This window comes from Dermacentor silvarum, chromosome 11 (genome assembly GCF_013339745.2).
Source record: "Dermacentor silvarum isolate Dsil-2018 chromosome 11, BIME_Dsil_1.4, whole genome shotgun sequence".
NCBI classification, from domain to species: domain Eukaryota; kingdom Metazoa; phylum Arthropoda; class Arachnida; order Ixodida; family Ixodidae; genus Dermacentor; species Dermacentor silvarum.
Genome location: NC_051164.1, coordinates 72864390 through 72878936, shown reverse-complemented (window position 1 = coordinate 72878936; position 14547 = coordinate 72864390). Strand labels below are relative to the sequence as shown.

Below are 14547 nucleotides of genomic sequence, written 5' to 3'. Positions count from 1 at the left end.
ATACATCCCCTTCGGGCCCATTGCACACAACTGCGCATGCGCAGATAGTGCGTGAAAATCGGAAGCACTGATTAAAATTATGATTTTTAAAATGCGTCGCAAACATCTACAAAACACTTCTGATTGGACCTGCGCTGCAAGCTTGAATAATAAGTGTAAAGTGCTTTAGTGAAATTAGTTGGACGGTCGATGGCATGGAAATCTAGTCTCGGTATCAGTTTATGTTCATGCAGCGGATTCACTTGGATTTGTTATCACAATGTTTTACATGAGTCATTTACGTCAAGTATCTTGATAGGTACTTTCCAAATATGCTAGACATGAAATAGTTTATATTCTTCAATCTGCCGCCCCTGCAATAAGTTCTCGCATGGTGTCTACATTCCATAAATTTGATAAAGCTAACTGAAGAATTGAAAATTCCTAATTTGTTCGAATCTGTGGGGTTTTCATGACTGCAATGGTACAAGAGATGTGATGAAGCTAAATCTTAAATGGACAGAATACATTTGCGTCTGAAGGGGACGTACATTATTAGTACTTTGAAGAAAGGTTGTAAGAAACAAAAAAAAATTTTCCGCACTACCCATAGTGCCCTCACTCCAATCCGTCGAGAAGGCCACTCGTTGAAGAATAGTCCCTAAAAATAGCACAGGACTTCACATAATTCGGCGCCGCCTGCATAGCTTACTCGATTCTCGTGTCTCAGCCGTGACCAAGTTGCTTCTCTCACTCCACGTGCTCACGTCTTTGTTCTTGGCAACCACCTGGAATTTGTTTATGCAACCAACAAAGCAAATCTGTTAGGCAACCGCAAGTCATTCACGTCTGGCAAAGAAATAATTCCCGAGTGTAACTACGACAAGGAATTTACAAAGGTCTCGTTATGAAACATACTATGTGTTTTATCTCGTGCTTCCCACTATTCCTGTGCCTTAGATTTTCTGTGTGATTTATTTACCGTCAGGATCGTTCACGAGTCAGAAGATCGGTCAGGCAGGAGACTTTCGTGTAAAGGTGAGTGCAGTCTCGATTTGTGTTCAGTTCGAAGGTAAAGTACGCGTTGTCGGGCAGTTTGTGATCCCGACATTACAGGAGGTGGTCAGTTCGGGCTGGCTGTAGCTACAAGTTAGGATCGTCGCCTTTTATTGAATATATAATTATCTACCAGTATTTGGGAGTGCCCTTTGTAACGTTTTATCACACAGGCATTTACATAAGCAACATTTCTTCGTAAGCTTTCCGCAAGCTATGTCCACGAATTTAGGAATGTTCGCTCTCACGTAAAAAAAAAGTAAGAAACTCTTTGTTGAAATGTTCATTTGTCTGGCTCTTACAGGAATGTTAATGCATGGTTTCAGACATCTACATCAGACCACTGCTTAGAAGAATGCTTAGAAAACCTTGTCATCTTTCAAATGACAAAATTTGAGAGCCTTTTTTTTCTCGTATAACTAACAAAAGTTATTAATATTGTTTCTAAACTAATTTCTAAACCTTCGAAGAAAAAGAACAAAGGGTGAAGTTCTTTACGCTGCTTGCACAAACTATCCAATTTGCCATCTCTTATATTTACTTAGTTATCAACTAGACTAGTTCGTTACCTCTGGCGGGACAACACCGTACCTTTCCCAAACGAACCCCAACAAATATTATTCCAGTAGCAGTTACATGGACACTCCAGGCGCATTTAGGCCAGCGTCGTCGCCTTCGGCGTCGCCGTGATTTTTCGTATAAAGTCCACGTGCGATAGCATCGTCGTCGTGCGCAATATGCTGTATGTGCGAGTGAAAGCGTGCGAGGGGCAGCCGACGAAGGTGGCTCAATCTTGCGCGCGCAAGGGAGGAAAGGGGGAGGTATCACGCCGTCTTCCCTCGCACGCAAGGGACCGGGGGTGCGGGAGGGATGGGGGTGTTCTACTCCAGGGCCACTGCTTACGGCGCGACCGCGTGGACCCAATCTTGAAAACGATCTGCGACGGGGACAGAGTGCACGGAGTGCTGATAGATTCGTGTGCGCTGTGTTCTTGCAGCTTAGTTCGCGTTGAAGCGAGAGGCAGCACGAAGGTCATTTCAATCGTTGCTGCAGCCACGCTTTCTCACTCCAGCGTTTTGACAGCGAGTGTGCGCGGTCATCAAGTGAGATGTGTTCATGTTTGCTTGTGCGCGCGTGACACCGTGGTTGGTAATTTAGTTAGTAAGCGAATGTTTACAAGATTGTGCGGCTGATAAAACTGCTATCCTTACTTCGTATAGCTGTCCACTAATTTGCTATCGCAATCGAGGCTTCGCCTTTCGGGCGAAACTGCGACTTCTTATAATTTTGGCACACTAAAAGAGAATTGCACTGCTTAAGTGACTCGGAGACTTAAACTCACAATAATCATCTGTGCTTCATGGCCACATGTTTCAGGATTTTTCACTTGTTTTCACGGTGTGTGTTGACCGACCTCCCTGTTTGGACTATGTGTTGTTGGTGTAAACAAGAAATAAAAGAATAAATAACGGAGTAAAGAAAAGTCATTCTTGATAATATCGATACTGTCGAATATCTTGTGGAAACTACACAAACCAAATACCATAGTCATAGTCTTATGAAAGTATCTACGACTTTTCGTTTCCATAGCAGAGGCTTGTTACTTACGTTTAGAGCAGATCTACCTTTGAACGCAACTTTTTGTCGCGATTTCTATCAAGATGCGTGAACGAATATTTTATTACGGAGGTAGTAATTAGTTAAGTTCAATAAAAAGATAGCGTAGCTTGCAGCGGGGCTGATGGGCACCTAGCTATTCCTCGCTTTTGGGCTAGGCCAAGCACTACCAAGTCATCTCCAGCATTTTGCGGAATGTATTGATTATTCATCAATTATCGATTATCTACTGATTGGCTATAGATTGGCTATCGCAAGATATTGCCTACGTATTTGGGCTAGGCTAAGCACCACCAAGTCATCCCCAGCATTTGCTAGAATTTATAGATTATTGATCGATTATCGATTAGCTATTGATTGGAAACAGATTGACAAGGTATTGACTACGTAATTGGGCTAGAATAAGCACTACCAAGTCATCCCCAGCATTTGCTGGAATTTATAGATTATTGATCAATTGCTGATTATCTATTGATTGGCTATCGATGGGCTATCAATTACTGACTAAGCTTAAGTAGTCCTAACCATGCTTAGCTAGACTTAGCCAGGCTCAGCTTCCCTAGTTCACAGGGGTATGTGCCATTGCGCTTGGACACTTTATGGGCTACCGCCAAGATCAGCCCACAGTTCTTGTGGACGACTAACGGACTAACAACCGGCTTAAACAGCTCCGCTGTTAAATTACTTTCACTGTGATTTCCATACTTCTGTTGGATATATACTATACAATGCTTACAAACACGTGATATTCCATCTTGGGAAGTAGCGTTCCGAGAACGGCACAGTGTTGCCCAATCCTGGCGTCTGCATCACCGCCACAGGTCGCTTGGTCGGGCGTCAGGGTTACGCTGTCCCGGAAAACGGACTCTCGCGTGAGCTTATAGTGTACCAAGTAGCGCTCGAGCACTCCGTGCGGCGGATATGGTGGGTTCCAGCTGAGGGCCAGGTGTTGGCTGCTTGTACTGTACACGGTCAAGTTATCGGGAGGTGGAGGGACTGCGTAAAAAAAAAAAGACAGATTTAAGTGTTAGTTGACGTCTACCTATTGCGAAGCATTGATGGTTTGTAGAGAACGGTCGTAATAATAATGCACGCGCATCGTGTATCGAACGGTTATCTAGAGATTATGCAGGGTGTCCCAGTTATCATGCACTAAGATTTAAAAATATGCGAATGCCACGTAGCTGACAGAACCAAGGTAATTTGTTTGCCGTCGCTTGGAGATACTCAGATTATTTCTTGCATCCCGCCTAATTAGATAATTAGCCCTAATTTATTATTCAGCTTCTCATACATTAAAATTAGATTAAAAGTGTCAATGAGAAAATTGTAGAGCAACATGAAAAACTCCCAACACGGCTCTCTGTTGCTCAATACGTGTCGCATAAAAGTGTTCTTCCGAGCGTGACAGAAGCCCGTGAATCACGCAAAATTGCCGCGCGACTCGCCGTTTGAGGAACTTTCCATTTCAAGTGGATCAGTCTTGCAAACTCACCGGCTACAATGCATAAAGCGCAATATGTACCGTATAGTCATTAATTAAGCAATTAATGAATTTTCGTTAAATATTTTATTATGGGGTTCGATTTCTCGTGCTAGTAATTTCTGCCTCTTCGAATAATCCGGCTTAAGGACAAGGACAATTACGCGATCTGCCACATGTGATTTTTAATAGTTCCATAAAACTTAACAATGATCAACCCGTATAGACGGCATAGCCGTCAAAAAGAACCTAAGAAAATGTGTGGCAAATTCATGCCGGATCAGAGGCGGAGTCCAGAGGCAGAGTCCAGCAATGTGGTGCGACCATTGGCGGAGTGATGTGAACAGTGTGACCCCTCTGATTGGCCGAGACAGGGTCATCCAGTTGCCTAGGGTCATCAGGGTCATCAGTTGCCTAAGGGAAACGGCTGTTTTAAAAAAGGACATATTTCGTTCGGGAGTAGTGGTCTAGCGTGTGCGTGCTCAGACATGTAGTGAAATCAGACCTGTAAAGTGCTTCGACAGGAAGTGTGCTCCGATATCCATGGAGAGCTGCGAGTTTTAAATATGTAAAATCAATTCGTTTCCGTCAAACCTCCTGACCTCATCACCTCACAAAAAAGCAACTCTCGGTGACAGAGACCGACGATGGTGGGTCCACTTAGCCAGCTTCGTGTGACGCCGTGGTATAATGCAGGCCAGCTACCACACGTTAGGCGCTCCGGCGGCGTAGGCAAGCTACCCTCTCTGCGACGCCTGAGTCCGAACCATGAACCCCGAACCGGTGGTGGTGGTGGCGGTGGTGATGATGTTGAAGCAGGCGGGGTTAGCCTGGCATACATAGCCGCCAATTGTTCTGCCTGATCCTCCTTTGAGCTGAGATCAGGGGAGTGTCGATGAGCTCCGTGTCTCACAGGAAGGCTACCAGCAGTCGTTGCGCTCTCTTCCTGATTGCCGCGGGCCCTCCGGGGAAAACGACGTCTTCAAAGGTCCTGTGCGTAAGACCGCTCTTTTGCATGTTGGCGACCATCGCTTTTCTTTGTGTCAAACTGCGGGTATAGCCAAATGAAATGTTCGATGTCGCCAACGTCACCACAGACGTCATAGAGCGGGGAAGCGCAACGCCCAGTCTTGAATAACCAAGCTGGGGTGCACGCAGAGTCGGTTCTGACGGGGTACAACAGCGCCGCTTTTTTGGCGAGTAAATCCATGAGTCACACAGGCTTCGTCTGGAGTCTTGTAGATCGCTCTAAAGTGAACGCGGATGGCATCCTTAGGGTTCCGAAAAGTTTTGGAGCTTTCACTTTTGGCAAAGCGCTAGACGTGCAAGGGTGTCAGCTTTCTCGTTTCCATCAATTCTTACGTGGGATGGTATTCATTGAACTTTACGTTAAATCCTTTGCTCGTTAGGTCGTTAATCAGTGCGAGAGATTGCCTTGTAAATTTCCATCGAGTTAAGCCACGATGTAACCTCTGTAACGCTGAAACTCCATGGAGTCCGTCAGCACCACGATATTTCGTGCAGAAAAAGGCCCGTTGTTTCCGCAAAGCCACGGTAATTGCGGCGCTTTCTACTGTTGTAGAAGAAACGACGCGATCCAGGCGGCCAGACCATGACACGACAGGGGGAGGGTATGCAAAATGCCGCTGCACAGCTATCTGTTTGTGCGCACAATGACACGTCTGTGTATACTTGTAGGTGGATTTAGAACGCTGTGCTCAAGTGCTCCAGCACAAGAAACTTTGTTTCGGCAGTTGAAATGTTCCGTTTCGCCGGTAGGTGGCGAAACAGAACCGGATCGCTACTGTGGTTATGGAAATTTTGCTGCATTCTCGAAATTGATATCAATTCGATACGCCTTGTGACCTCACTGGCTACAATTTATAAATTGCAATATGCGGCGCAAATAAATAATGAGAAAAGTAGTTAGTACATTTTTGGTAATTCGTTGAATATCTGTTTCGATTTCTCGTGCAGGTAATGTCTACCTCTCTATATAATTCAGCTCATGCACTAGAATTATGTTAGCTGCAACAGGCGATATTTAAAAATTCGGGAGAAATTTAACATGATCACCCCGTGTACTTCATGAAGAGCGCAATTATTTGCTTGAATAAAGCCAATATTCATATGCCTACTTTTATAAGGCTTGGCAATTGGCGCGTCTGCTTGGTCGGCCTTTCACGGAGTGAATTGCAGTTTACTGTTGCACCATCTCCAGCATCGGCATGCTTTAGTCTGCACTCCGACTCTGGATACAGTGTCATGGCAAAGGGGGGCGATTCGGGAGCCCAGTACAATGCGTGGTCACGTGAGTCACCTGGTGGCGGTCTCCGCGTCTTGCCGTCTTCACAGGTAGAGCAAGTTATCGTTCTGCGGCAGAACGCTGCGCGGAATAGGTTTAATCAGTTGCGTGGTATTTATTTACTTGCTTCGCGAAACATTTCCTACTGAGATTCCACACGCGAGTAGATCTGCAAACTTTTTTTTTTTTTTGCTCTACCGCTTGGCATCGCATAGTTAAAACGGGTTTTCCGAATGTACCCGCAAAAGTGCAACCCCCCTTGCATTTTTATTTTCACGTCTTGCTCAAACTACCAAAGTTGTGCGATGTGTTCCCGTGGTTAAATGAGCGCTACATTTGGTCGTTCATTGCTTCTGGTACCCACTGTCTCTTATCAATGTTCTAATAAGCTGATAACCTGCCGGTGTTTGCGACTCTGCTTGTCACTGTTTACGCCTCTGACAGTCTAAATTGGATTGAGTAGAACGAACTCGTTTATTTTCCGCGTATATTACATTGCGCAGCATATTTCGCATGTAAGAGGAAGAGGACTGATATTGCTGTGCATCAAGGTAATTTATTTGATTCAATTTGCAGATTATAACTCGGTGTATATTGAGTTTCTGACTTAAGGACTATACTGGAAAATTGACATCGATGTGTTACGCGGATAGCAGTATTTTTCTTTAAACAGTGGACATGAACTTTGTTTATTGAACACGCACTCAATCGGTTGCTGCTTCAGGTTTTTTTTTCCTTGTTTCAATGTACCTTTTTTGCAGAATTTGTACCTTTGTGTGTCGCTAATATGTGTGTCTGTAGTTATAGGAAAGTTGGTAGCCAAGTTTCTTAAATGTGGTAGTTATTACCACATTTAAGTTATTATCAATCTGTGTGCAGTTATTAACAAAAACAATAACAATTGCCATGGTACAATGCTGACACCACCCTGATAAGGTAGCTGTATTGTGTTAACAACAGAAAGATCCCTGTTAGGTGGCAATCAGATGCAGTTCATCAAAGCGAAAATTTTTTGATGATCGATTGATTGATACTGGGAATGTTGGCAACTTCCATCGGATTATTCCACAATGTTCGATTCAGAAATGAATCGATAGAAATGACAAATAAGAACATAGACATGCAGCACAGCCACAGGCACACACACACACACACTTAGCATTGACGTGCTTGAATCGATGACACACGAATACATATGTTTCTACAATTGAATCAGTGGCATACGCACGGATTATCGCAGGGCGTGGACGGCCGTAGAAAAGCTGGTAGTGGCATCTACTGACGCTTTGTCCAACTATGATGCATTTGAAACGCGTTTGTGCTGCGTAAGTACGTTCTCGTCGAAGAAATATCACCAAGAGATCGCGCGTTACCGTTTACCTCGCTACCAAAGCTTTACACCAGCAGTTCAGGAAAATACGGTACATCACTGCAGTATTAGCTTCGTGTGCCCCCTGCGTTACATGTCGCTACAACAATTGTCGCTACCATGCACGTCACCGGTAATTTGGTATTCCGCCAACAGTGATACACCTACGGACGAGCCAAAACTCTCCATTCCCTACTGAAACAAGCAATCCTGCGTATGGACGTACCACTGGGAGTCGTCTTGAATGTGACGTCAGCAGCGGGGCCCACGCCGACACTGTTCTCAGCCGACACGCTGAGCTTGTATTCCGTGAACGGAACGAGGGATCCCAATTCGATTGTGTTCTCAGCCTGTCTCTTCGAGAGTTCGTCCGACGCCCAATGCTCCGCGGACGTCTGAAGGACCACGTAGCTGGTGATGGGACCATTGACAGTCCTGCAGTCGGGAGCTTGCCAGGACGCTACGGCTGACCGGTCTGTTACTCGATCCACGGTGAGCCGTTGCGGAGCACCCTCCGGGACTGTGGGAAAGAGAGTTCGCTGTTTAGGCCTCGAAAAAAATAACGCCTTTATATTTTCCTGAAACATGAAGACAGCTTAGGGACATAGTTGCCTTTCAAGTCGGTTCCTATTACTGACTGGTATATGTACGTTACGAACGTGAAAAACCCAGTTCTTGTTTAAAAAGAAGCTTTAGCTCGGGTCAGCTACGATTTTCCTATACATATACATGTAAAACGCAGAAACGCTTTCATGAGAGAACCGCTGGAGACTTCTAGCGACTCTTGGGAGTAGAATTTCGAGTTAGGGCCTGTAAGTTTTTACGAAAATGCCCGAGAATTGTGAAGGCTAAGAACAATTAAGCATGAAGTTCACAAATTTGTAACTCTACAGTAGAAATAGACATCGAAGTTCTGTAAACAGAATCCGTTAAAGCGTCTAAAGCGGAGAAATTTGACATAATTTACAGCCTATACATAAATGGGTCACATTGTTACAAAAATTTTGCAGATGTCCTACTCCCAAATTATTCGTATACTTCATAGCGGTGTTTAACACATAGATTTTGTCTGTTTATATTTATTATTAAGTGCATTTACTGAATTTTGACATCGTGTTTTATTGCCGAGTTATGTAGTTGTAACCCTGGTAGTTTTTTTTTAATAGTGCAATATTCTACAATTTTTATAAAACATTACTGCTTAAATCGCAAATCCATTTTACGTAATCACGAAGTTTTAACTATTCTTTTAATTGTAACAAACCTTCTCAATGCGATGCAGTGGTTCTCGAGAAGAAAAAAAAACGATTTCTTCGTACCAATTTACCTACGCAAGTAAATAGTAAAAAAGATAAGATAGTAAGAAAATATGACATATGCAAGTGCGTGAAACCGCAATCTAGTACGTAATTTTGACTAAGACATCATGAAATGAGGAATTGTCACTAATGGGAACAATGTCTGCCGTCAGGTGGCTCCACTCTAGTCACGTCCGAGGTATCAATCCGTGAGAAAATGCACATGCGCTGCAAGAAAGGACGTGGACCTTATAAGGGTGATCAATGCCACGAGATACGTACGTGGTGGGGAGTACAAACAAATACATCATGCAGTGTTTCATGGTGAAAATTTATGAAATAATGTTAAACGGGAAGCTTTACGTCGCGCTGCAAGAGATGGAATTGTAAGGATAGTTTTCATGGCTGTTGTGCCGGCAGTTCTGTTATATTTCGAGAGAGAATTAAACGAGCAGAGTTATTCTGAACTAGTTCTAAGGTGATAATTACGTTTGTGTTACTAGGGTAATTTTAAAGCTTCAGGAGCATTAAAAAATTCGGCCTTAAGTAGCCTGGAGCGCGGTCACAACAGGGTCAATGTGCATTGCCCAGGTGAACTTAAAAGATATACGAATTTCTTAGTACTTGTACAGGTTGGCCTGCTTGAAAGGAAGGTTATTTGAATAATAAACATGGGTGGTGTTAGGTGTCCTAGATGCGCGCTTAATTTCACATTTGGTAATAATTCCATGAGCTGCAGCATTTAGATATCATATTTAGGTCGGATTGATGAAGGCTACTATCAGAATCGCCAGTAATATCTCTAAAACTAACACAGACATCATCAAAGAGATGGATGTAAGAAAATATTGGGAAGGAAGGTCATTAATATTTATTAAGAACAGCGAAGGACTGAGAAGCCACTCTTACGGTACACCTGAGTCAGCAGAGCGCATCAAGGAATCATAACCGTTAGCAGTAACGTACTGTGAGCGATTAACTAGAAAGCATTCGATCCAGTTTAAAAGGTTAGTATCATTATTCAAATGACTTAGTTTGTGAATTAGAAATTTGTGACACTCGTTATCAAATGCTTTTGAGCAATCTAAAAAATTGCAGTCAGCGTATATATGATGTACAATAAACAGTGAGATGCAAGTCATCAGTGAAAGGTTCGAGTTGAGTCTCGCATGAGCATGATTTTCTGTAGCTATATCGTGCAAGTGAAAAAAAATTGTTATTTTCAAGCTATCTACGGGTGTCGTACATAGCTTTGGAAAATTGTGCCTCCTTGCCTGGCCCATCTCTTCATTTGCATTTTCCCGCATTTCCTGTGAAGAATTCAAGAACCTGCGGATTCTTTATAGATATTTGCTAAGGCATTCGCGTATGCTTTTTGTACTCCTTGGCAACGTAGTGTCTCCACTGCTCCTGGTATGCCACTCAGTCTTTTCTTAACATTATAACAAATGGAATGCAATACGACAGTCTTCATTATTCTGGTCTGATCATAATGATCTAAGCTTTAACGACCGCTCGGTGTCATTTGCACAGTTATGAGTGGTGAGTGGCATATTGTGGTATCTCTTTGTAGAAATTATTACCGCTTTGCATGCACTACAGCGTTCTTTCATTTAACTTTATTTCTATATGTGAAAGAGCAAGAAATATTCTACACTATCTATACATTCAGGACAGTTAACACTGAAAACCGACGGGCAAATTTCTCTGCGACGACAAATAATCATTGAAATAGCAAACCTTCTTCCGTGGTTCTCAGCCGATAATCCTTCCACGGGCCGTCTTTAACTGTCGTTGCCAGAATGGAAGCGCTGTACTCCGCCGAAGCGGTGAGGTTGTGGAGCACTGTCGATGTCACGTTGGCCGGGAAAGAAGCGTTGATTCTCTCTGGCGCTCGAAACTCGGGACAATCCACGCCGTTGAGGCCAACCGCAAAAATCAGCAGGTGGTATTCTCGCAGGATGCCATTGGCTACGGCAGGTGGTTGCCAGCGAAGCCGGTACGTCTTCGGTGATAACCTTTCAGTGGAAAGGCTGCTCACTTCGCCGGGAGCTGTCCGCCAACGATTGACGTGGTGCGTGGAAAGCATCGAATTAGATTCGTTGTCATAAAGAAAGCAAGAACATTCACTTACTTGATGTACGAAGAGAATCAATAGTGTAGCTATTTTGTTTGCCCCTAATTAACAATTTCGCGCTTGATCTTTCGTGTTACTTGTTTACATTACCTACCAGACGCACCAGACACCATCAAAGACGCGAATTAAAACCAGGTTGCTTCACTGAATATTTAGTATGAACAAGACACACATTTACGCTTTGAATGAAAGGGAAAATTGTCATTCACACCAATTATAACACGTAGCGCCAATTGAAACGCGTGCGGGTTTCTCCGAAAGAAAGCTTCGCAGTTGAAGAAAATTTTGACCGTGTGTGGGATTTGAACCCGGGACTAAGGCCATTCCGAGATGGTCACTATACAATCTCAGCTAACCATAAGGCTAGTAGATCGCAGAGCGAGGGTGAAATAATCTACAACTCGAAGCACGGGGACCCTGAATAGCACTGTGCAGCAGTACTCGTATTTACGTTACTGTTGCGCCCTTCCTGGTTGAACCTCAAGTGCACAGTATCTGCTTAAATTATGTAAATGGATAAATAACTAAAATCATAGCATCTGCACAAAGGAAGCCTCAGTATGATGAAACCACTTCGAGTTGTCTTCGTCAGAACATTCGTGAGGACAGAATTGCGGCCGCGTGTGTGTAGCTGACTTTGCCCTGTACCCAGGCGCGGGGAGATAGTCCGGGTACTTAAGAATAATGTGAGTGGTAATGTTCAAAACAGCAATTAGTTGGGATAGTGGGACGGGCGCAATGTGTTGCTAGCCATTCTAGGCTAAGGTGGCAAAATGGGAAATAAGGAAAATGGGAAAGAACCATCACGTGTAGGCAGGCGCTGCCAATCCAAGTGGGCTTAGTTTTCGCAGAGAACAGGTAGCAAGCACAGTTCGGTTTTGGAGAGTCGAAAAACGAATGTTATAAAAGAAACGGAGTTCTGTAAAGAGGTGCCCAGGTAAGCTTAAAAAATGCCATTAAGGGGGAAAACAATTTCAACGGCTATGCTGGGCACCGCCCATTTCCACCATATATCGAATTATGCAGTGGCGCTGTTTTCAGGCAATCAGAGAGGCCGTAGCAGCCCTGTGGACCTATCAGAGCTGACAAGGTGGCCGAATATATGGAAGCATTTGGCAGTGGCCTGAAACTTGCACCTATATTGTCCCCAAGAAGACATGTTCCCTTGCGAAAACATTGGCCCCGACACGAGACTCCCCTTGTTCGACCACTGTTTGCAGTATTTAGCAGAAAAAGCTTAACTTTAACACTGTTAGACGCAGAAAATCGACTGCTATGCTACAAATATTTTTCACAAAAGAGCATTGCCGAAGAGTGGTAATTTTTATTCAACCTAACGTTTACGCATTCGTAACTCTCTACACAAAATAGACGTCCCTATTCCGTCAACTTAATCTTCTAGATTACCTAAAGCGCACAAATATAATGAATGAACAGTATACACAAAATTATTTTATTGTTTACACAAAATATGCAAAACGATCGTGTTCATAAATTAGTTGTTTCAAAGCGCTATATATACTTTGCTATAATAATCCTGTTTTAAATGTTCCCCTAAATGCAGTTCATGTATGACTGTGATGTTATCTTTATTGCCAGGTTACGATTACGTATAAGTAGCGCTTCATTTATTATGCGATTAGCATTCTTTGGGAACTTCGTCAAGTTTTCGGCATATCTGCCTGTACAAATAAAACTTCTTTCACGCCAACATGGGTCACTGGGTAGTACAAAATCTATTGTCTAGCATCGGGCTGCCGGTCTGGTGACACCAGTTTCCAGACCCACCTGTGTCGTGCCAACTTGGGTCACGCAGTATGTGACACTGGGTATATATATGCCGCTCCTAATTACAAAGTCATGCTTGAATTTTTATCCGGTGCTGGGTAGAATTAAAACCATGTCAAATGCATTTACACATTCTTGTCTGAGCCTATATTCCCATACATGTTTAAGTGCCCGTATGAATGCAGAAGAGTTATAGGGATCCCGAAAACGCAAAATAAATTTGTGTCCGTGACTTTTTCCTGTTTCTGAGTATGAAACGCGCGTTGAAAGGACATCTAGATACAGCACCGTGCAAGACGTCCAAAGTATCGCGACGAAGAGGCTCAACAAGATTCCAAAAAATGACTTCCAAGATGCCTACAAACAGCGTGAAGCTCGCTGGATTCGCTGCATCCTTGCCCAAGGTTCTTATTTTGAAGAATACTAAGTGTATTGAAATATTTTTTCATATAAGGTGCGTGTTTTTTATACTCAGTCACCCTAATTTCAGGACGGACCCTGTATGTAGACAATCTTGTCGGAACATACATTCACATGCGCGCCACGCGCGAACTTCGCGGCGGCGGCGCTAGTTGGCAAGCGTCTTTAGAGGGAAGTGCGAGAGAGGTGGCTCACTGCATACACGCCTCATACATTACAGGTTTCGGTGGTAGCCAATGTGGTGTGTCGCAACATTTACACAATTCTAATTGCATTACCGTTGACATTCATCGTGCGATGGCGTCTGCCGCAATTGTTTACATAGAGCACATATGTACGTTTTCTCCCTTTTTATTTTCTGCTACATCTTGTGCATGAATATTTTTTTTTCTCGCCGAGTCGATTCCTTTTTAGCGATTGATGTTTGCATTTGCCGTCTTGCTAGAATCCCTCTTCGGTATTACAGTGTCACTGGCTAAATAATTTTTAGCCACTGCGACACGCATGCATGAGCTCCATAGCGAGCAAGCCTTACAGAAAGAAGCATCACTGCATTCCTAATTATGGATTCTTCTGAAGAGAACAAATGGCCATACCTTCTTCTCGTGTGGTAAACCTGAAGGGGTCTGACCAGGGGCCAGCCTTGTCCAGAGTGGTGGCGAGACGAACCTGGATGCGGTACGCAGTGAAGTGCCTCGCCGAGAACGTGAAGTCGAAATTCGTCGAGTGTTGAGGCGCGCCGTCGTTGACCTGCACCTGGGCGCTCACTGCGTCGCACTGCCATTCGGAGCGTTCTGGAAGCTGAACAAAAGCGTGGTGATCAGCAATGCAGAACCTATGCGCCGGAATCTCCACGCGTTTATGCTGGCAACAAGCAACGGTGGCCCTCTCGTGAGTGCATCGCGGTGAGGGAAACGCAACGGAAACGTTTTAGGTTGCGCTTAAGACAATAATTTGCGATAGAGTTGAATGAACGCCATTTCTTGACGCTCCTTCATTTTAACTTGCAATTCCCAAACACATTTCTACTTTAAAGAAAATTGGGAAAGCTTGTGCGGCTTCATTTCTGGCCTTGGAGAGTATACATCTGCATAA

At 43.8% G+C, this 14547-nt stretch overlaps 1 protein-coding gene across 1 annotated transcript in view; it reads right to left on the bottom strand.

Moving 5' to 3' along the window:
• Nucleotides 1-14547, bottom strand: part of LOC119433883 (receptor-type tyrosine-protein phosphatase kappa) — a 66493-nt gene that overhangs the window by 37918 nt on the left and 14028 nt on the right. The window contains exons 5-9 of the mRNA XM_037701166.2: nucleotides 14049-14253; nucleotides 10848-11159; nucleotides 8036-8329; nucleotides 3389-3648; nucleotides 692-767 (exon numbers count right to left, since the gene is read on the bottom strand). Coding sequence (XP_037557094.2) covers nucleotides 692-767; nucleotides 3389-3648; nucleotides 8036-8329; nucleotides 10848-11159; nucleotides 14049-14253 — 1147 coding nt within the window. The remainder of the gene's footprint in view (nucleotides 1-691; nucleotides 768-3388; nucleotides 3649-8035; nucleotides 8330-10847; nucleotides 11160-14048; nucleotides 14254-14547) is intronic.